This window comes from Semicossyphus pulcher, unplaced genomic scaffold (genome assembly GCF_022749685.1).
Source record: "Semicossyphus pulcher isolate SPU_LCO1_2020_fin unplaced genomic scaffold, fSemPul1.0.p SCAF_14, whole genome shotgun sequence".
NCBI lineage: Eukaryota > Metazoa > Chordata > Actinopteri > Labriformes > Labridae > Semicossyphus > Semicossyphus pulcher.
Window position 1 is genome coordinate 285,001 of NW_027211648.1, and position 20,000 is coordinate 305,000.

Below are 20,000 nucleotides of genomic sequence, written 5' to 3' on the forward strand. Positions count from 1 at the left end.
CAAAGATCTCTGCTGATTTCATAATAAAAGTCAGGTGTCACTGAGAAGGTTCATATCAATGGAATTTATTACAACTGAGTCAGCTCCAAGGCACGTTACAAGATCAAATGTTCATGTGTTTGATGACGTCACTACAGGAAACAGACATCAGACGTGTTTCTGCTCAAAGTCTGGAAGCTGAAAATGATTTATTGCAGTAAGAAAATCAAACATGAAAATCAAGACTTCATTAAGATGTTAAATAATTCATAACTTAAAAATATTGTAAAAAATCAGTTAAAAAGTCGTATAAAAAATATACACATGGTTTTATAAACTGACGTTTGATGATGAAGTCTGAGAGCTGTCTGTTTAAACACCACACCATCACTGTTCACACCTCCGTCACTGTTCACACCTCGTCGCCACCACGACACAACACTCAGACTCTTATTGTGAAACATCCACATGAACAATATTTATACGTTTCCTCTGCGTCTCTGTGACGTCCGTACTGAAACACGGCTTCTTCCGTCAGTGGAGCATCTCTACACATGTACGCTGATGATGTCATCGCTTCCTGAGCTCAGATCATGTGACTCAGCTCAAGCTCAGGTTTCATCTCACAGAGGGAACAGGTCATCAAATCAGATGGAAAGGTTCAAATCTGGGGTCAACATGACGTCATGAATCAGTCCTGCTCTCACTGGTTACTCACTCAGCTGCATCTTCTGCGCGCTGTTTCCTTGTTAAGGAACCCGTCGCAGCTGTGTCACTGGATCATGTGTATCATGTGGATCATGTGTATCATGTGTATCATGTGGATCATGTGTATCATGTGGATCATGTGGATCATGTGTATCATGTGTATCATGTGGATCATGTGGATCATGTGTATCATGTGGATCATGTGGATCATGTGGATCATGTGTATCATGTGGATCATGTGTATCATGTGGATCATGTGTATCATGTGGATCATGTGTATCATGTGGATCATGTGGATCTGCACAAAGTAAACAGGGAGCTGCTCAGAGAAAACCTTCCACTCTCTGCTGTCATCACTAAAGGTGTGAATCAGTCAGTCTGACCTCTGATTGGTCCTGATGACGACTTGATTGACACAATAGAAAGTCATAAAACGGATATGTGCTCTGATTCATGTTCCTCCTCTATACTTCATCTAATGCTGTTTATATCAGCTGTGACGATCAGCTCCACTGACTGACAGAAGGAGGCTCAGCAGCAGAGGTTCACATTAATGTGTCTCCTCCTCCTCCTCCTCCTCCTCAGGGGTCTCTCTCCTTCTTCACCTTCACGTCCCCCGCCAGGATGGTGGCGATCTCCCCCTGCATGAAGGCCCAGGGCACATTGGAGCCGACCAGCGGGCACTTGTCCCCGCTGGGGCAGTACACCTCCCCGGAGGCTCCCTGCGCCTTGATACTCTCTCTGGAGCAGGGGAAGCAGAACTTGTGTCCCGGGACGGAGGGGCACTGCACGAAATGAGTGTCCTCCAGGCGCTCGTGACAGATGGTGCAGCACAGAGGCCCGCTGTTGGCCATGGGGGAGTCAGGCACGTTCTGCGCGTGCGCCTGCTCCATGCCCCCTGCAGATTGAGACGTCCCGGAGAGGCCCAGGTCACCGTTCCGCGAGGAGAGGCGCCTCTGGCCGGACACGGAGGCGGGGGACACCGGGCTGCTGCTGGCGTGTCTGGAGGAGGAGGTGGAGGAGTGCACCGAGTCCCGGTCCTTGTTTGGGGAGTGCGCGTTCACGAGCGTGTCCGCCACCGATATGAGCGCGGCCATGGGGGACTGTCCGCTCTGCGGGGGGGCAGAGGACTCCGGGGGGGTGGCCCGGCCGGAGGGGAGGCCGGAGTGCCCCGGGCCGAGCGGAGGGGGCGGCCCGGTGAAGGAGCCCGCAGACATGGAGAGCTTGAGCGCCTCAGCCTGGCTGCTGATCCACTGCTGCCGCTGCTCCTCGCCGTCCGGCTCCGGGGAGGCCTTCCTTTTCCTCATCCCGGCCCTGGAGCCGCTTCCCACGCTGCCGGAGGCCAGGGCCCGGCCCGGGAGCACCAAGGAGGTGGGCAACAGCGGGAAGCTGCCGTCGATGTGTGGCTGCGGCAGCATGTCCGGCCCCACCCCCTCCTTGAAGAAGCGCAGGGACTCCGGTAACAGGTCCCCCAGCAGCCGCCAGTCCCCGGAGCCGTGCTTCTTCTCGTACTCCAGGTACTTGAACCCGGAGGACAGACCCCTGCCGAAGTCCTTCATGCAGTCCTGGTACATCTGCTTGGCCACTCCCGAGGCGGAGGAGAACACGGTCCCGGAGCCGCTCGGGTACTCGATGAAGATCTTGAGCTCGTGCTCCAGTCCCGGTTTGGACACCGCATCGAAAGCGAACACGCGGCCGACCAGCGCGTGGTCCTTCTTGAAGCGGACATCGAACGGGGTGCAGCCGGACAGGGTGACCAGCGTGTCCCGGACCGTCTTCGGCCGGTTGGCCCACTCCTCCTGCCGGTTCCGGAGGCTCTCGCTGAGCTCGGACAGAGTCTCCACGTTCCGCTGCTTCTCCTTCAGCTCCCGCTCCTGGTCCGAACTGGACGCGGAGGCGGGCCGCTTCCCCCCGGGCTCAGACACGGAGGCCGGGGGGGCTCTGCCCGGCACGCAGTGCGGGGCCGGGCCGTTCAGGTGGGTCTGAGGCAGCAGGTTTGGCGGTACGTTCATCTGTCCCGGAACCGACACTAGCCCCGCGTGAGCCCTGCTCCTGGAGTTCGGGCTCTGTCGGTTCAGTTCGGGCGGTCCGTCCTCCGGTTTGAACCCGTTCGTCATCCTGCTGCTGTGGCCGCTGTAGTCGAACCGAGCCCGGCTATCAGCTCCGAGCGAGTACCGGTCCATGCAGGGCTGCTGAGCCTTCCCGGGTCCGTCCGGGTGGTGGTTCAGCTGCCCCCCCGGATCCTTCAGACACACCGGCTGGCTTTTCATCACGGCGGGCTGAGGAGGAGGAGGAGGAGGAGGAGGAGGTCCTCCGGCGGGAGGTCTGCCCTCCTGGAAGCCGTGAGCCCGCTTTAGGTGCCGGGCGGTCTCGATGACGAACTCGATCCGGTCCGCGCCCTCGTAGTTGACGCAGCCGCGGCAGACTGGCTCGGTGAAGTCCCAGATCATGGCCCAGGGCATGCGCGGCAGGTCGCACAGGTAACACGACTGTCTGCGGGACGAGGAGACCTGCGGGGAGGACATGATCCCTCTGCCCGGGACCCCCCTGCAGCCTCCGGTCCGATCAGCGGAGAGAACCGAGAGGAGGACTGACTGACTCCTCTGCTCCTCTCTGGTTATTGTTCTCCTGCTGCTGGAGCTCCGCGCTGCTGCAGAGTCGGAGCAGGAGGAGGAGGGGCGGTCTGCGTTTTTTCACTGCATGCATCACTCCGAGAGAAGCTGAGGAATTTGGATCGTGACCCCCCCCTCTAGGAATGCCACATGGTAGAGTATGTGACGTAACCCCCCCCCCCCCCATCTGTGTCCGTCACATCTGCAGAAACCTCAGATCAGACAGACAGGCTCAGCTCAGCTCACACCTGCTGATCACACTGTCCTTCTCCTCCTCCTCCACCTCCTCCTCCTCCTCCTCTCAGTGATGAAGAGGAGGAACATAAACAACAGGTGTGTTCACTCAGAGAGGCGCTGATGTCACAGTTTATATTTCATATCAGATTTATACAGACATCATTATTACATGATTCATATAATCATGTTCAGCTGTGTGTGTGTGTGTGTGTGTTGCTAGGCAGGTTTCACCTCTCTGCTAGTCACCCCCCCTCTCCCTCTGTGTGAGGCTCGATCGCCTGGCTCAGCAGCATGTCTCCTCCTCTGTACAAGAGGACCTCCCTGACTCTAAAGACTGTCTGTGTTCACGATGAGCGGCTGATTCTTTGATGACTCATCGCTTCGTCGTGTTTTCTGTGACGTGTCAGAAAGCTGTGACAGAACATCTCAAACACAAACAGACAGAAGCTGTGACAACAATCTGCCTCTGATGTTGATCTGTGATCGATTCAGTCGGTCTGTCAAATAATACATAAATACTAATACAATCATGTGCAGCCTTAATAGCCGCTCTCTGATCAAACTGTCTGTACTGACCATGACCCTGTGTCACCTCACAGTGATGTCACACCTGGCCTGTCACCTGTCACTCAGGCTCATAAAGGGTTAATAACTACAGACAGGACGGGGTTAACTGCTGCAGCTGGCTCCACCACACACTGATGCATTCTGGGAAAAATATGAAAATCAAAGTCATGCACCGCCATCAAACCTGCACAAACACATGCACACACACACACACACACACACACACACACACACACACAATGTCTGCGTTGCCATGGAAACACGTCTGGTAACTGCTGCGAGTAGGAGGAGCTGAATACATGAAGAGCTGCAGCCTTGATTGCCCCGACTCTCTCTCTCTCAATGATTATGCAAATTCAGCTGCGTGTGTGCGTGTGTGTGTTATATTAATATCAGAACGATTAATAACACAAACGTCTGTCTGACTCTGACCCTCTGAGCGAGTCTGTCTCAGGTTGTCTGCAGCAGGTGAGTCAGGTAACACAGGAGAGTCGACAAAGAACCCATCAGCTCATAACTGACCAGGATGTGGACTTTTGTGGGCGGGGCTAATATGTCAGGTGTAACCAGCAGATGTCCAATGAACTGCTACCTGAGGCTTCCTGTTCTGTTTATAGAGTCGTTGAAAGGTGAGGCAGCTTCCAGGACGCCGTTTAAACCCACGTTTACCTGCACACAGCCAAAGAGACTGTCTGCTCCATTCACCACAGTGACATCCTGGTGACATCATGGTGACATCATGGTGACATCACACATAGCAGATGTTAAGTGTTGAGTGATGAATGTGTCTGCAGGATTTCTGTTCAACAAAACTGTCACGTTCAGACCCCCCCCCTCACCTGGTTTGCTCTGCCCCTCGGTCACAGCGATGTGTTGCCATAGCAACTGTTTCTGTCTCCACAGCGGTGCCAGGTGAGCTCCTCTGCTGGATGCTGAGGACATTTTCTGTCAGAGAAAACAGAATAGAGTCAGACACAGGTACAGGTGGAGGGGTCAAAGGGCAGAGGTCAGAGGTCATTCTATCCTCTGAGCAGTTGAATCATCACAGATCAGCTGCTTGTTAGTTTCTGTCTGTGAATCAGTGTCGGGAGTTAGGCCCCACACCCTTCTCAACAAGTCAGAGGTCAAAGGTCAGTGAGTAGAATCCACTGTGCTGAGCTCAGGTCAGCAGTCTGATGCTCACTCCATCAGCTCTATCATCTGCTCTCTCTCTCCCATGGATGTGGCTGAGCGAATGATGAGCTCATCACGTTAACGAGTTTTCGGAAAATAAACTCCATCAGTCACCACAGAGGAAACATGATGGCTGGCTAGCTAATTAGCAGCAAATGAATTAGACACAGGCAAGACAGTTTAGCTTTGATAGCTTAGCGTTAGCTAACCCCTCCCTCCTCTCCAGTTCCCCCCTCTCATCTAAATATGGTCACTACTGTCTCCAGGAAACCATCAAGGCGGCGACCTCGAGGCTTCAACGACAAAAGCAGCGTGACGTCACCGTGGTAACGTCCGTTATTTATAGTCTGTCGTTTGAATCTGTTCGTTATGAGACACGCCACAGTGCTGCCCCCTTCAGCAGCCTCCACCTCGACACCTCCTCCAGGAGCTCCAGGATGTCCAGGACATTCTCAAGGATCCACAGAGGCTGTTCAAGGAGTCCCTGAGTCTCCATCAGGTGTTAACAGGGAGCTAAATGAACTCTTTGCCCCCCAAATGACCTGTAACGGTTTAAACTTCATCGTTTCACTGATATTATTATTCTGTGTCCACCTGCAGCGTTCCCCCACAGCTCCGAGGGAGGTCAGAGGTCAGAGACACAATAAGAGCAGCAGTGGAGAGAGTGTAAAAATAACCTGCTGCTACAAAGCCTGGTTACCACAGCAACCCCGTCTCCATCCCAGCCAGCAAGCGCACGCACACACACACACACACACACACACACACACACACACACACACACACACACACACACACACACACACACACACACACACAATGTGTTCTGCTGCTTCAGTGTGGGTTTGAGGTGGGGTGTTTTCATGGTAACAGCACATCTGAACAGTGTGTGTGTGTGTGTGTGTGTGTGTGTGTGTGTGCGTGTGCGTGTGCGTGTGCGTGTGTGTGTGTGTGTGTGTGCGTGTGTGCATGCGTGTGTCAGAGAGACGCTGCTGCCACCTGCTGGTCAGAACACATCACTACTTCTGAACAGCTGCAGGCTCCTTCCTGACTGAACTACAGCTCCCATCATCCTTTGAGTTGTGTTTTATATTAGTTTACATGAAGTGAAACAATGGCTGTTCGAAATGCCATACTGTATACTACATACTGTATACTACATACTATATACTACATACTGCATACTGTATACTACATACTGTATACTACATACTACATACTGTATACTACATACTATATACTACATACTGCATACTGTATACTACATACTGTATACTACATACTACATACTGTATACTACATACTATATACTACATACTGCATACTGTATACTACATACTGTATACTACATACTACATACTGTATACTACATACTGTATACTGTATACAACATACTGTATACTACATACTATATACTGTATACTACATACTGTATACCGTATACTACATACTATATACTACATACTGTAAACTATATACTACATACTGTATACTATATACTACATACTGTATACTACATACTACATACTGTGTACTACATACTACATACTGTATACTACATACTATATACTGTATACTACATACTGTATACTACCTACTACATACTGTATACTGTATACTACATACTGTATACTGTATACTACATACTGTATACTACATACTATATACTGTATACTACATACTACATACTGTATACTACATGCTATATACTACCTACTATATACACACAAACAATGTGTTCTGCTGCTTCAGTGTTGGTTTGAGGTGGGGTGTTTTCATGGTAACAGCACATCTGAACAGTGTGTGTGTGTGTGTGTGTGTGTGTGTGTGTGTGTGTGTGTGTGTGTGTGTGTGTGTGTGTGTGCGTGTGCGTGTGTCAGAGAGACGCTGCTGCCACCTGCTGGTCAGAACACATCACTACTTCTGAACAGCTGCAGGCTCCTTCCTGTCTGAACTACAGCTCCCATCATCCTTTGAGTTGTGTTTTATATTAGTTTACATGAAGTGAAACAATGGCTGTTCGAAATGCCATACTGTATACTACATACTGTATACTGTATACTGTATACTACATACTATATACTGTATACTACATACTGTATACTACATTCTACATACTGTATACTACATACTATATACTGTATACTACATACAACATACTGTATACTACATACTGTATACTGTATACAACATACTGTATACTACATACGTCATACTGTATACTACATACATACTATATACTGTATACTACATACTATATACTGTATACTACATACTACATACTACGTACTACATACTGTATACTACATACTACATACTGTATACTACCTACTACCTACTGTATACTACATACTGTATACTACATACTACATACTGTATACTACATACTGTATACCGTATACTACATACTGTATACTACATACTGTATACTACATACTACAAACTGTATACTACATACTGTATACTGTATACTACATACTATATACTACATACTGTGTACTACATACTATATACTGTATACTACATACTGTATACTACATACTATATACTGTATACTACATACTGTATACTACCTACTACATACTGTATACTACCTACTACATACTGTATACTATATACTGTATACTACATACTATATACTGTATACTACATACTGTATACTACATACTATATACTACATACTGCATACTGTATACTACATACTATATACTGTATACTACATACTACATGCTATATACTACCTACTATATACACACAAACAATGTGTTCTGCTGCTTCAGTGTGGGTTTGAGGTGGGGTGTTTTCATGGTAACAGCACATCTGAACAGTGTGTGTGTGTGTGTGTGTGTGTGTGTGCGTGTGTGTGTGTGCGTGTGTGTGTGCGTGTGTGTGCGTGTGTGTGTATGTGTGTGCGTGTGTGTGTCAGAGAGACGCTGCTGCCACCTGCTGGTCAGAACACATCACTACTTCTGAACAGCTGCAGGCTCCTTCCTGTCTGAACTACAGCTCCCATCATCCTTTGAGTTGTGTTTTATATTAGTTTACATGAAGTGAAACAATGGCTGTTCGAAATGCCATACTGTATATTACATACTGTATACTGTATACTACATACTATATACTGTATACTACATACTGTATACTACATACTACATACTGTATACTACATACTACATACTGTAAACTACATACATACTATATACTGTATACTACATACTGTATACTACATACTACGTACTACATACTGTATACTACATACTATATACTACATACTGTATACTACCTACTACATACTGTATACTACATACTGTATACTGTATACTACATACTGCATACTGTATACTGTATACTACATACTGTATACTACATACCACATACTGTATACTATATACTGTATACTACATACTATTGACTGACCTGCAGCTGTGAGGTCAGAGGTCACAATAGGGTCAGAGGTCACAGGGGCATGTCCTGTTACCATCCTGAGGGCAGACTTCAGCAGCTGGCTCTGATTGAAGGAGAGGACAGCCAATAAGCAGTGAGAAAGGTAGTGATGTCATCAGCAGGGGAACAGGTGAGAGGTTACCTGCAGCTGCAGCTGGTGGCTGTGCAGCGTCTCCAGGTGCTGCAGCGTCTGCTGGCTCAGGCTCCGCCCCCTGTCCCCACCCTCCCTGACAACAGAGAAGACGGTGATGTCACAATGATGTCACAGTGTTTTTAGACCAAGCCACACCCTCTGGTGTTTAAAAATTAAGCCAATGTGGAAGTGCAAAAAACTGCAGTTCCTCGAGCGGCCACTTGAGGCTGGCTTACCGCCTGGTACAAAACACTATTTGTTATAAATCATTAATTTCATTGTTCATGATAACAAATGTACAGGGGTGAATTTATTTATAACACACCTGGTTTAATTACATTAAGCCTTAAGTCATAGGGGCGGGGTCACTTGATTGACAGGTGGGTCATGCTGGCTGTCTGCTAGATGTCAACACAGAGACAGTCACTGAGCTTACCTTCACCTGTTTGTGTTGTTGGAGCCTTTAAAGGACAAATAATCTCTCTGTGGGGTTTATGGAACTTTCTGTCCGTGCAGTCTGAGCTCACTGAGTTGCTATTATTATTGTATTAATTTATTTTTAGCACTAAGTCGAAGACCATAGCTGCTTGTCAGCCTGTTCAGTGTTTATCAAACATTTGTTTAATCGTCGGCCAGTAAACAGGAGTCAGGAGTTGTTGGCTTTTCCTCGCAGAGATTAAAGCGGACCGTAGTGATGAGAAGACCTGTTATTTTACGTTTCCCATTACGTGTCGACAAACACCAGGGGGGTACACTACGGAGCAGGATCAGGTGTTATCGAGGTAACTTCAGGATAACTCCGAGTTTTCAGTACTACGAAGGTGGTTCACTCCTTACCGGGGTAGATCACCATGGTAACTTATGCTGAACACCTGACCTGCTCCGGAGCAGGTTATGTCTGACATAAGAGATCAACCTGAACTCACCACCTACTGACCAATCAGGTCTCTTGATTCAGGAGGTCTGAGAGCAGATGGTGAGAGGGAGGAGAGAGAGAGAGCGGTAACACACTTCCTGTTTACCGTAGGAGTTTTGAAAATATATTCATGACAGATATTCATCGAGCGTTACTGATGTACATCTACAGAGACTGACAAACACACTGAAGTACTTTTGTACTCATCAGATATGATATTTTTAATTAGTTATTTGATGCTGTCAAAATGATGATTGACAGCTCTGTTCACAAATTCGGCTCCTGCAGCCAATCAGTTCCGGGTGAGCAGAGCGGAGGACGATCTGCGAGAGGAAACGTAACTAAAACAATCACTACAATCATTGAAGTCTCCACACCTGTGAACTTTAACCTCAGACCGACACAAGAAGCTGTTCTGCTGTTAAACACGCCGGCGTGCGGGATCCTTGCTGTTCTTTCAGTAAGTTAAGTGTGTGTTTGGGTTAGCGGAAGTGGCTACGGCCGCTTCACTCGCCGATCTCTACTGCGCAGACTCTGGCTCCGTATGACGTCACCATCGAAAGGTGGCAGCGCCTATCACAGGGCTGTTTTGGCATCAATTACGTACAATGGGAGCAGATGGAGACGCGTCGTCCATCTGTATATACAGTCATTGGTTTAGATCGGTCATTAGCTCCAGACCACGCCCCTGTAATGTGACTGCGCTCAGAGAAACCCTGGGTTGACTTATGGAGTTGATGACCAGCGTCATGTGACCGCTCAGCGTGATCCCCCCCATGGTTCCTTATCAGCCCAACTCTGTGGACCTTAATGTGACAACAACGTAAGACCTAACAATTGATTTTAGAAAATGCCAGCAACATTCATGGAGATGGTGTCCAAACAGCAGATACATACAAGTATCCAGGAACTGTGTTTGAGAGTCGACTCTTTCTCTCGTCTGAACTCTTTTAGTGTCTCTGAGAACATTTTATGTCGCTTTCATCTTTTAAAGTCTTGTAACGTTTTCTTTGATCTGTCTGTGAAGGACAGTCTGAATTACACCGTTGAAGTCTGCTCAAAGCTCGCTGGAGTCCAGCTGACCCGAGCTTCCTCTGGAAGAAACGTGTGGTCCACTAAGCCAGAAGCATCATCAGTCAGTCGGAGCACATTCTCTCTCCTGAATTCTCTTTAATGCCCTCTGGGAGGCGCTATCTTACCCCTCCTAGGAGAACAAACAGATACCCAAACTCTTTGATCCCTTCTGCTCTCCGGCTGCTCAATGCTGACAGCATCTGAATCTTTGAATGTTCCTGTAAACCTGTGTTGTGTTTTAAACTGCTCCAGTGACCTGTGCGACCTGTGTCTGCAGCATGCTCTGGTTCACAGTCCTTGACGTGTTGTTGTTTATGTTGTTTATTTCTGAGTGCTGCTGAGATCGTGTCTGTTTTGTTTCCAGGTGCCTCTGTAGGCAGTAAAACTGATCTGCCCTCTGAGCTGATTCATGCAGCCCGCCCAAAGAGCTCAGCCACAGGCTTCGGCTCGATCGCGCTCCGCCTCTTTGCCCGCCGGCTCAATTCAGGCTTCAAAACGCTTCTTTAAAAAACCTGTGGGCGACGTCCCTGAGACTACGTCCACGGTCTCTCAGCGAGTCGTTCAGACGCTGAGCGGCTGGTGAACTTCAGTGAAACAGATCATCAAACAGCTGATTAACTTTAGACTATATATTTATAAACTAATTATTATTATTTATATATTTATAAACTAATTATTATTATTTATATATTATAAACTAATTATTATTTTTTATACATTTATAAACTAATTATAATTATTTATATATTTATAAACTAATTATAATTATTTATATATTTATAAACTAATTATAATTATTTATATATTTATAAACTAATTATAATTATTTATATATTTATAAACTAATTATAATTATTTATATATTTATAAACTAATTATTATTATTTATATATTTATAAACTAATTATTATTTTTTATATATTTATAAACTAATTATTATTATTTATATATTTATAAACTAATTATTATTTTTTATATATTTATAAATTAATTATAATTATTTATATATTTATAAACTAATTATTATTATTTATATATTTATAAACTAATTATTATTTATGAATTAATTACCTTTCGGAGCCTCTCCTTCCTCCTGAAACCAACAAACCGTTGTGCCATTCAAAGGTCAAAGGTCAGACCTTAGCCACTATTAGCTAACAGTATTTTCCAACGACTTGACGGCCTGAGGTGAACGACGGTGAATGACGATTGGTCGATTCCAGCCAAAGGTTCTGAACGGCCCGCTTCAGAGGCGACCAACATGTGAAAGCCACACAGAACATGAGGATATCCATTTAAAGATACAGCCCCTTTAATATTTACAATGAGATACTTCTTATTCTTAAACAGCATCCTGCTTCTCTCAGTGAACAGGTGCAGCGTGAACACCTGACCCCTCACAGCTCGGACAGGATTCACAAAGAGAGGAAACTAAAAACAGCTTCTGATCGATTCACAGAAACACGCAGCGAGCGGCGCCGCCCTCAGGCCAGCCGCTCAGGACTCCTGCTCTGTGTACCTGTCAGCCTGCAGCAGCTTCTCTACTCCATCAGCCAGCAGACACACACGAGCCTCCAGATCAGACTGAGCCTACACACACACACACACACACACACACACACACACACACACACAGACAGACAGACAGACAGACAGACACACAGACAGACACACACACACAGAGAGAGAGTGTTCAGACGGTGAAAAAAAGACACAAGTACTGAAACTTCAGTCGGCAGCGCTGACGGAGCTCTGAGGTCAGATGTACCTTGATGAGAGGGGCAGCAGCAGACGCGGCTGCTGCATTGCTGGTGGCGTCGCCTGGGCAACAGGAGGATAGCACAGCCTCCGTCTGGATCCCCCCCACACCCAGTGCATCCTGGGAGCTGGTCCCTGGACCTGGAGCATGCCGGGAGTTGGTCAGTAGAGGCCCAGGGTCAAGCAGCTGCACTTTGACCTCCCTCCTGTGGGGGGTGCTGTGGGAGCTGAGCAGCAGAGGGACAGTGAACAGTCCGTACGTCACGATAAAACTTTATTTAAAACATCATTAAATCATTTACAGCATCAGAGTGAAAAAAACATCAAAGGTTGTTTTTCTACAAACTCTTCTCACCGTTGTTTCAGAGCAGCAAGCACGACCCCGCGACCTCCGGCTGCAAAACGAGACGTCAGGAGGTCATGACCTGAGAGATGATGTCAGCACAGAGAAGATGTCAGCAGAGGAGGCGGGGTCAGTCTGTCGTCTTATATATGACATGTTTGCAGTGTGTTTCCTCTGTGCTCTCACAGGAACAGATACTTTATGCTCATCAGTAATCTGTAGCAGTGATCAGTGAATCCGAACTCCTGACTGGGACTGACGCAGCTGTTCTCACCTGGCTCATGGTGTGTGTGTGTCCCAGCACAGAGCTTCCTGTGCAGACTCGACTGGGCTGCAGGATGCTGAAACACAATGATGTAGGAATTATTAATATAATTAACTACACTGAACAGAAATAGAAACGCAACACTTTTGTTTTTGCTCCCATTTTTCATGAGCTGAACTCAAAGGTCAAAGACTTTTTCTATGAACACAAAATCTAAATCTGTGTTAGTGAGCACTCCTCCTTTGATAATCCATCCACCTCACAGGTGTGGCATCTCAAGATGCTGATTAGACAGCATGATTATTGCACAGGTGTGCCTTAGGCTGGCCACAATAAAAGGCCACTCTAACATGTGCAGTTTTATCACACAGCACGATGCCACAGATGTCGCAAGATTTGAGGGAGCGTGCAGTCGGCATGCTGACTGCAGGAATGTCCAGCAGAGCTGTTGCCCGTGAACTGAATGTTCATTTCTCTACCATAAGCCGTCTCCAAAGGCGTTTCACAGAATTTGGCAGTACATCCAACCGGCCTCACAACCGCAGACCATGTGTAACCACACCAGCCCAGGACCTCCACATCCAGCACCTTCACCTCCAAGATCGTCTGAGACCAGCCACCCAGACAGCTGCTGCAACAATCGGTTTGCATAACCAAAGAATTTCTGCACAAACTGTCAGAAACCGTCTCAGAGAAGCTCATCTGCATGCTCGTCGTCCTCATCGGGGTCTCGACCTGACTGCAGTTCGTCCTCGTCACCGACTTGAGTGGGCAAATGCTCACATTCGATGGCGTCTGGCACTTTGGAGAGGTGTTCTCTTCACGGATGAATCCCGGGTTTCACTGTACAGGGCAGATGGCAGACAGCGTGTATGGCGTCGTGTGGGTGAGCGGTTTGCTGATGTCAGCGTTGTGAATCGAGTGGCCCATGGTGGCGGTGGGGTTATGGTATGGGCAGGCGTATGTTATGGACAACGAACACAGGTGCATTTTATTGATGGCATTTTGAATGCACAGAGATACCGTGATGAGATCCTGAGGCCCGTTGTTGTGCCATTCATCCACGACCATCACCTCATGTTGCAGCGTGATAATGCACGGCCCCATGTTGGAAGGATCTGTACACAATTCCTGGAGGCTGAAAACATCCCAGTTCTTGCATGGCCAGCACACTCACCGGACATGTCACCCACTGAGCATGTTTGGGATGCTCTGGATCAGCGTATACGACATCATGTTCCAGTTCCTGCCAACATCCAGCAGCTTGGCAGCCATTGAAGAGGAGTGGACCAACATCCACAGGCCACAATCAACAACCTGATCAACTCTATGTGAAGGAGATGTGTTGCACTGCGTGAGGAGAATGGTGGTCACACCAGATACTGACTGGTTTTCCCCCAATACAGTAAAACTGCACATATTAGAGTGGCCTTTTATTGTGGCCAGCCTAAGGCACACCTGTGCAGTAATCATGCTGTCTAATCAGCGTCTTGATATGCCACACCTGTGAGGTGGATGGATTATCAAAGGAGGAGTGCTCACTAACACAGATTTAGATTTTGTGTTCATAGAAAAAGTCTTCGATCTTTGAGTTCAGCTCATGAAAAATGGGAGCAAAAACAAAAGTGTTGCGTTTCTATTTCTGTTCAGTGTAGTTAAAGCTAATTATACTGAAGCACTTGACTGATTACACGTCATGCATCGTGTATGTTGAAGTCTCAGACTCAGCTGGTTAAATGCACATATCATTGTATTGTTTTAAGATGAGTCAGAACAAACACTGTCGACGTTGTATGAATAAGGGCGCCAGGAAGAAAAACTGTTACTATGGCAACCAATTATGGGCTCATGACGTCACTTCACAAACGACAGGTTTAAGTTTGAGCAGAAGAAGAGAGAGGAGGACTCACTCTTCTTCTGGGCTCTCTGTTCTCTTTGGTCGGTTCAGGTTTTTGTAATCTCCGTCTGTCTACACACACACACACACACACACACACACACACACACACACACACACACACACACACACACACACACACACACACACACACAAACAAACAATGACTTTAAAACACCGTTGATATTAATTTATAACTTAAAAACCATGTTGTCTGCTGGTGGATCTGTAACACCTGCCGGAGCTCTTACCGGGTTGAGGCAGCAAAGGAGCAGCACCGTCCGGCTTCCTGCGGGGCTTCGGTCGCTGCTGCTCCTCTCTTTCGGAGCTCTGCTGCTGCTCGGCCAGGGGAGGCTGGGCCGGAGGGTCCCGCAGCTTCTGGACGGTTATCTGGACTGACCCTGACCCTGGTCCTGGTCCAGCTTCATATCTCGGGTCAGAGAGGAGAACCCGAGTGGAGCGGATTAACACGTCCCCGGTGTCGGAGCTGCAGGAGGACTGATCCGGACTGTTCTCACCGGAGGGATCCCACAGTCTGTCCGCACCGGAGGCCGGCCGAGACAACATGCTAACCACTGCTTAAATTAACTTTAAAATATGGTTGTTTTGTAGATTATCAGCTAACGTTAGCCGGCAGGCTAACCTCAGCTAACCACTTTCAAACTTCCCGCTCCATCATCACACGGAACCAGAGCAGCTGGACGGTTTCCTCTCGGTGAATAACGGGAGCTACAACGGGCAACGGAAACTAACCGAGTGAATAAAAACATAATAATGAAACGAGAGAACAAAAACAAAGAAACTACGACTGTGAAAGCGACAAATCTGCAAACAGCAACTGTTGCTGACAACAAAAACTCACACTTCCGGGTTCCGCTTCGGAGCAGAGATTTCTAAAAATGCAAAGACAGATGTCTCACTCTACTCTGAATTTAGAAGCTATGAACTAAAAAGGCTAATAACGTAGAGCCAATGGAAGAGTGCCCTTCAATAAAAACCTGTAAAGAATAAATAATCACGCATTAATGAAATAAAAACTTTAAACAAAGGAGCAGAAACAGCACTCCGTCTGTCTCTCTGAAGGAGCAGCAGCGCGCCCTGCTGGCTGTAGAGCGAAGTAACAGAGCTTTATATCTGATGTTATACAGTATACCGTATGTTCACGTGATCTGTGGGGATTTCAAGACAAACACCATTTATTATATCTATATCTAAAATAATCGCAGTAGTGCTGCATAAATATCCGTATAGCCTGTTCTGCATAGTAAAGTTATATCTGATATTTAACAGGTAGAAACTCTTTTCTGGCAACAGGTCGGAACTTTATGTTGAAACTCGCATGTAGCACTCCGGTATCTTTTCAGTAGCGCACTGTTCGACCTTTGGTTTGTGAGGTGAACTTTCGTCACATTTTGCTTTTAGTCAGACCTGAATCTCTCCAATAATCCGTTTATGATTATAACATATCACGCTTTATTGCCGCTTTCTTTGTGAAGTATTGATTTTATTTAATAAAATGTCTTAAGTTTTAAATGTTTGAATCTGCGGTTCAGTTTGTCTGATCTCACATGTCCTTCGGTCCGCAGGAAGATCTTCACCTCCAACATCGTCTCAGGTGAGATGAAACACCTTATTCTGATTAAGATCTGATTATAGTTCACATCAGCAGCCTGCAGTGTGCAGGGCACGAGACGCGTTACATTTACAACAACAACCTGAAACAATCCCACCAGAGGACGGAAACATGAAGCTAATGCTAGCTACCGTTAGCTCACCATCTCGTCTGAGAATGAATAATGTACACTGGATCAGTTGGTTTTGATTCAACGTTACTTTAATGGATGCTGCTTAATATTTTTGATATGTTTTTCAGAATCAGCTTTATTGGCAGAGTATGAGGGCACATACAAGGATTTTGACTTAGAAACAAGGACAGGTTAGACAACGTAACAGACACTTGGACACTAAAAACTAAAACTACTATATACAGACCTAGACAGGAGACAATAGTGCAATAGAGCGTGTAAAGGTGCAGAGATAAATGGTTGTGAATCAGGTTGTACAAGAGGTAGATGGTTGTAGTATTTACAGAGGATGTTGATTGACCTTCGATGTAGTGATAATACAATGAGAGGGTGAATTAAGCAATTACAATAAATAATAAATAAAACATTTTAAACAGTCTATGGGACGGAGCCGCTCAAAGACTATTAAGAAAATATATTCAGTCCGAAGATTCAGATAAACTCTGTTGTTTATGTAGGAGGCGTGATTGTAAAAGAGTGTGAAGGTAAAGTGTCACATTTGTGAATGGGATTTGGTGTGATGCTGTTTGTTCCTCACAGAGCATCTGAAGCTGAATCATGGCGGTCCAGGTGTCCGAGTCCGACCAGATCAAACAGGTAACAGCTTCTGCATTTATCCTGAACGGCAGAAATTCAAACTGTATTTTTTGTTATTGACAATGTAAGAATGAAAACAGACCTCGTCATCAGTGGATGTCGCTACGGAACAATCAGTAGATTAAATCATTAGCGAAGTCTTACCAACAAGGTGTGAAGCCTCAGGTTGTGACTCCATCCTGTTTGTTTCAGTTTAAGGAGTTTCTGGGGACGTACAACAAGGTGACGGAGAACTGCTTCATGGACTGTGTCAAAGACTTCACCACCCGGGAGGTGAAGCCGGAGGAGGTGATCCATAACGAACTTCCACATTTTACAGAGTTCATAGATGTGTGTCTTTAAACAGAACGTTCCCTCCCTGCAGATTCTTGTTGTTTCTGCAGTTAGTTAAAATTCCTGTCAGGTGAAGCTGCAGCTGAGATCATAGACTTCCTGCAAACTCTTGTTGTTGGGGCATTTAGGGACAATTGGACATCTGAGATGTGAGAAACAATCAGCAAACACTGAAGTCATAAAAAGTGATCACCTGTGAGGACGCTCGGTGTCACAGATGTGTAAACAGAGTGAATAATAAACCTGCTGAACGTGTTGGAGTGAACAGACGTCACTTTAAAACCAATGATGTCATTATAGATTATCTTCACACCTGCTGTCTGACATCAGTTTCCTCTGTGTGCTGTGATTGGTTTTAAGGGAGGAGTGATGATACGGAGAAAAGGTTTCGCTCAATCAGCTGATGATGTCATGTGATGTCACAACTTCTGTTGGCTGTCTGACCAATCCCCTGCCGGTTCAGCATCAGGACAATGTAGTGCAACACTTTGAACAACCTGTTGTGTAGGTTGGGGTTAGGGTTTATATAACGTCCCTGCTGATTGGTTAAAACCTCCGACACATCCACCCAAAGGAGAAAATATTTCAGGGAAACACGTCGTTCAACCTGGAAACTGGAGCAAAACTGACTTACCGCACTATCCCAGCAGCACGTGCTGATGTGGCCTAAATGTAGTCTGTAGCTAAATGTGCAGTACGCCAAAAATGCCTGGATGTCGTACAACTCGCCTACTGCATCCCACAATGCAAAGCGCTGGAACATCTCAACAACAGTTAAAAAAGCAGGCAGAGGCAGACTGGTCCGATGCATACTGGAGATTTTCTCTGAATCAGTATGACATCCAGGTGTTTTTTCTGAACTGCACATTTAGCTTTGGTTTGCATACAGGCTACATTTAGGCCACACCAGGACGTGCTGCTGGGACAGTCCTCTGATGAAGCTGCTACACATCCTGGTCTCTGATGTTCTGGTTGTTGGTGAAATGCATCCTGGGAGTCTGTCCTTCAGTCTCTATGATCACAGGCTTCTTGTAGTGACTTTGATTGATTGATTTGGTTTTCTGACACAGTTCAGAGTTTCAAGCTCCTGTCATAACCGATCATTTATGATAATTGACGGTTAATCACTGATAACCTGTTTGTTTCCAGTCGAGCTGCTCCGAGTCGTGTCTGCAGAAGTACCTGAAGATGACTCAGAGGATCTCGATGCGGTTCCAGGAGTATCACATCCAGCAGAACGAAGCTCTGGCTGCTAAAGCGGGCCTGCTGGGACAGCCTCGCTGACCCGGTCTGATGTGGAGTGACCCGGTCTGACTCAGCAGGCCCAGTGGAGCTGGACAGGTCCTGAACCAGCAGGTCCAGGATGAGCACAGACTCTGAAAGCAGCTGGTGATGGTTTTTTTTACCTGTTTAAAAGGTGAGCTGAAGCTCCGCCTCTGTGTGATGTCATCAGTTTGCATGAAAATGCTGAATCCTGCTCGTGCTGCTCAACTGGACAGACCCAAACATTACCAGATCTGTCTCAAAGCATCATGGGAGATGAAGTGTCTGAGTTTTGTTAAATTTACCGATTTCATGTTAAATATTATTTCTATTAAACATCATAAACCTGAAAGTTCAGTTTATTCGTGTCTGCAAATGAAGGTTTGATAGTTGTTTAACAGTGTAACAAAGATGGCTGCTTTGTGGACTCCTCGCAGCTCAGACTGCAGCAGACGTCTGACGAGAAATATTGTAACTGTTTTAAACTTTGAATCCGTTTCCTGACGCGTGTCGACTATCCTCCGTTTATCTCTCTCACCTTTTTAATTAAGTTCTGATGCTTAAGGGACATTCAGGTATTTCCTCTCGGTCAGATTTTCAGACGGACATGTCTGTGCTTAAGCTGGTTAGCTTAGCATACAAACAGCTAGCCTGCTCCTGTCTGTCAGCAGCTCACTGATGAACATGTTACATCACTGTTATCTGATCCCTCTGTGTCTCTAGGTACTCAGTCTAATACTACAGTGATGCAGTGTATTTTACTTTGAAAGGCGTGTTTCCTGTTTGTGTTGGCTCATGTTTTATAGATGTGAGACGCATGTGATGTCAGGACCCCTCCAAAATAAGAGTTTGTTTCATGTGAACCTGAAGAGTAAAAATGACTTAGTTTGATGAGC

The 20,000-nt window shown here is 46.3% G+C and overlaps 3 protein-coding genes across 3 annotated transcripts in view; 1 reads left to right on the plus strand and 2 right to left on the minus strand.

Moving 5' to 3' along the window:
* Nucleotides 1–16,170, minus strand: part of kiaa0586 (KIAA0586 ortholog) — a 32,981-nt gene extending 16,811 nt beyond the window's left edge. The window contains exons 1-9 of the mRNA XM_069661582.1: nucleotides 15,358–16,170; nucleotides 15,120–15,178; nucleotides 13,219–13,285; nucleotides 12,957–13,026; nucleotides 12,612–12,828; nucleotides 12,363–12,433; nucleotides 8,863–8,947; nucleotides 8,694–8,784; nucleotides 4,943–5,048 (exon numbers count right to left, since the gene is read on the minus strand). Coding sequence (XP_069517683.1) covers nucleotides 4,943–5,048; nucleotides 8,694–8,784; nucleotides 8,863–8,947; nucleotides 12,363–12,433; nucleotides 12,612–12,828; nucleotides 12,957–13,026; nucleotides 13,219–13,285; nucleotides 15,120–15,178; nucleotides 15,358–15,673 — 1,082 coding nt within the window. The 5' untranslated portion in view covers nucleotides 15,674–16,170. The remainder of the gene's footprint in view (nucleotides 1–4,942; nucleotides 5,049–8,693; nucleotides 8,785–8,862; nucleotides 8,948–12,362; nucleotides 12,434–12,611; nucleotides 12,829–12,956; nucleotides 13,027–13,218; nucleotides 13,286–15,119; nucleotides 15,179–15,357) is intronic.
* Nucleotides 55–3,219, minus strand: irf2bpl (interferon regulatory factor 2 binding protein-like). Its single transcript, XM_069661581.1, has one exon. The coding sequence runs from the start codon at nucleotides 3,210–3,212 to the stop codon at nucleotides 1,269–1,271; it is 1,944 nt and encodes a 647-aa protein (XP_069517682.1). The 5' UTR covers nucleotides 3,213–3,219; the 3' UTR covers nucleotides 55–1,268.
* Nucleotides 16,171–16,476: 306 nt separating the features above from the next.
* On the plus strand, nucleotides 16,477–19,449 carry timm9 (translocase of inner mitochondrial membrane 9 homolog). Its single transcript, XM_069662048.1, has 5 exons — nucleotides 16,477–16,500; nucleotides 16,693–16,721; nucleotides 17,452–17,508; nucleotides 17,701–17,796; nucleotides 18,991–19,449. Exons 3-5 carry the CDS (start codon nucleotides 17,470–17,472, stop codon nucleotides 19,123–19,125), a joined length of 270 nt encoding a protein of 89 aa, XP_069518149.1. The 5' UTR covers nucleotides 16,477–16,500; nucleotides 16,693–16,721; nucleotides 17,452–17,469; the 3' UTR covers nucleotides 19,126–19,449.
* Nucleotides 19,450–20,000: the final 551 nt, after the last annotated feature.

Coding starts and splice junctions, on each gene's coding strand:
- irf2bpl (XM_069661581.1), bottom strand. CDS start 3,212: ATGTCCTCCCCGCAGGTCTCCTCGTCCCGCAGACAGTCGTGTTACCTG.
- timm9 (XM_069662048.1), top strand. CDS start 17,470: ATGGCGGTCCAGGTGTCCGAGTCCGACCAGATCAAACAG. Junction 17,509..17,700: donor AGTCCGACCAGATCAAACAG/GTAACAGCTTCT, acceptor TGTTTGTTTCAG/TTTAAGGAGTTTCTGGGGAC. Junction 17,797..18,990: donor GGGAGGTGAAGCCGGAGGAG/GTGATCCATAAC, acceptor GTTTGTTTCCAG/TCGAGCTGCTCCGAGTCGTG.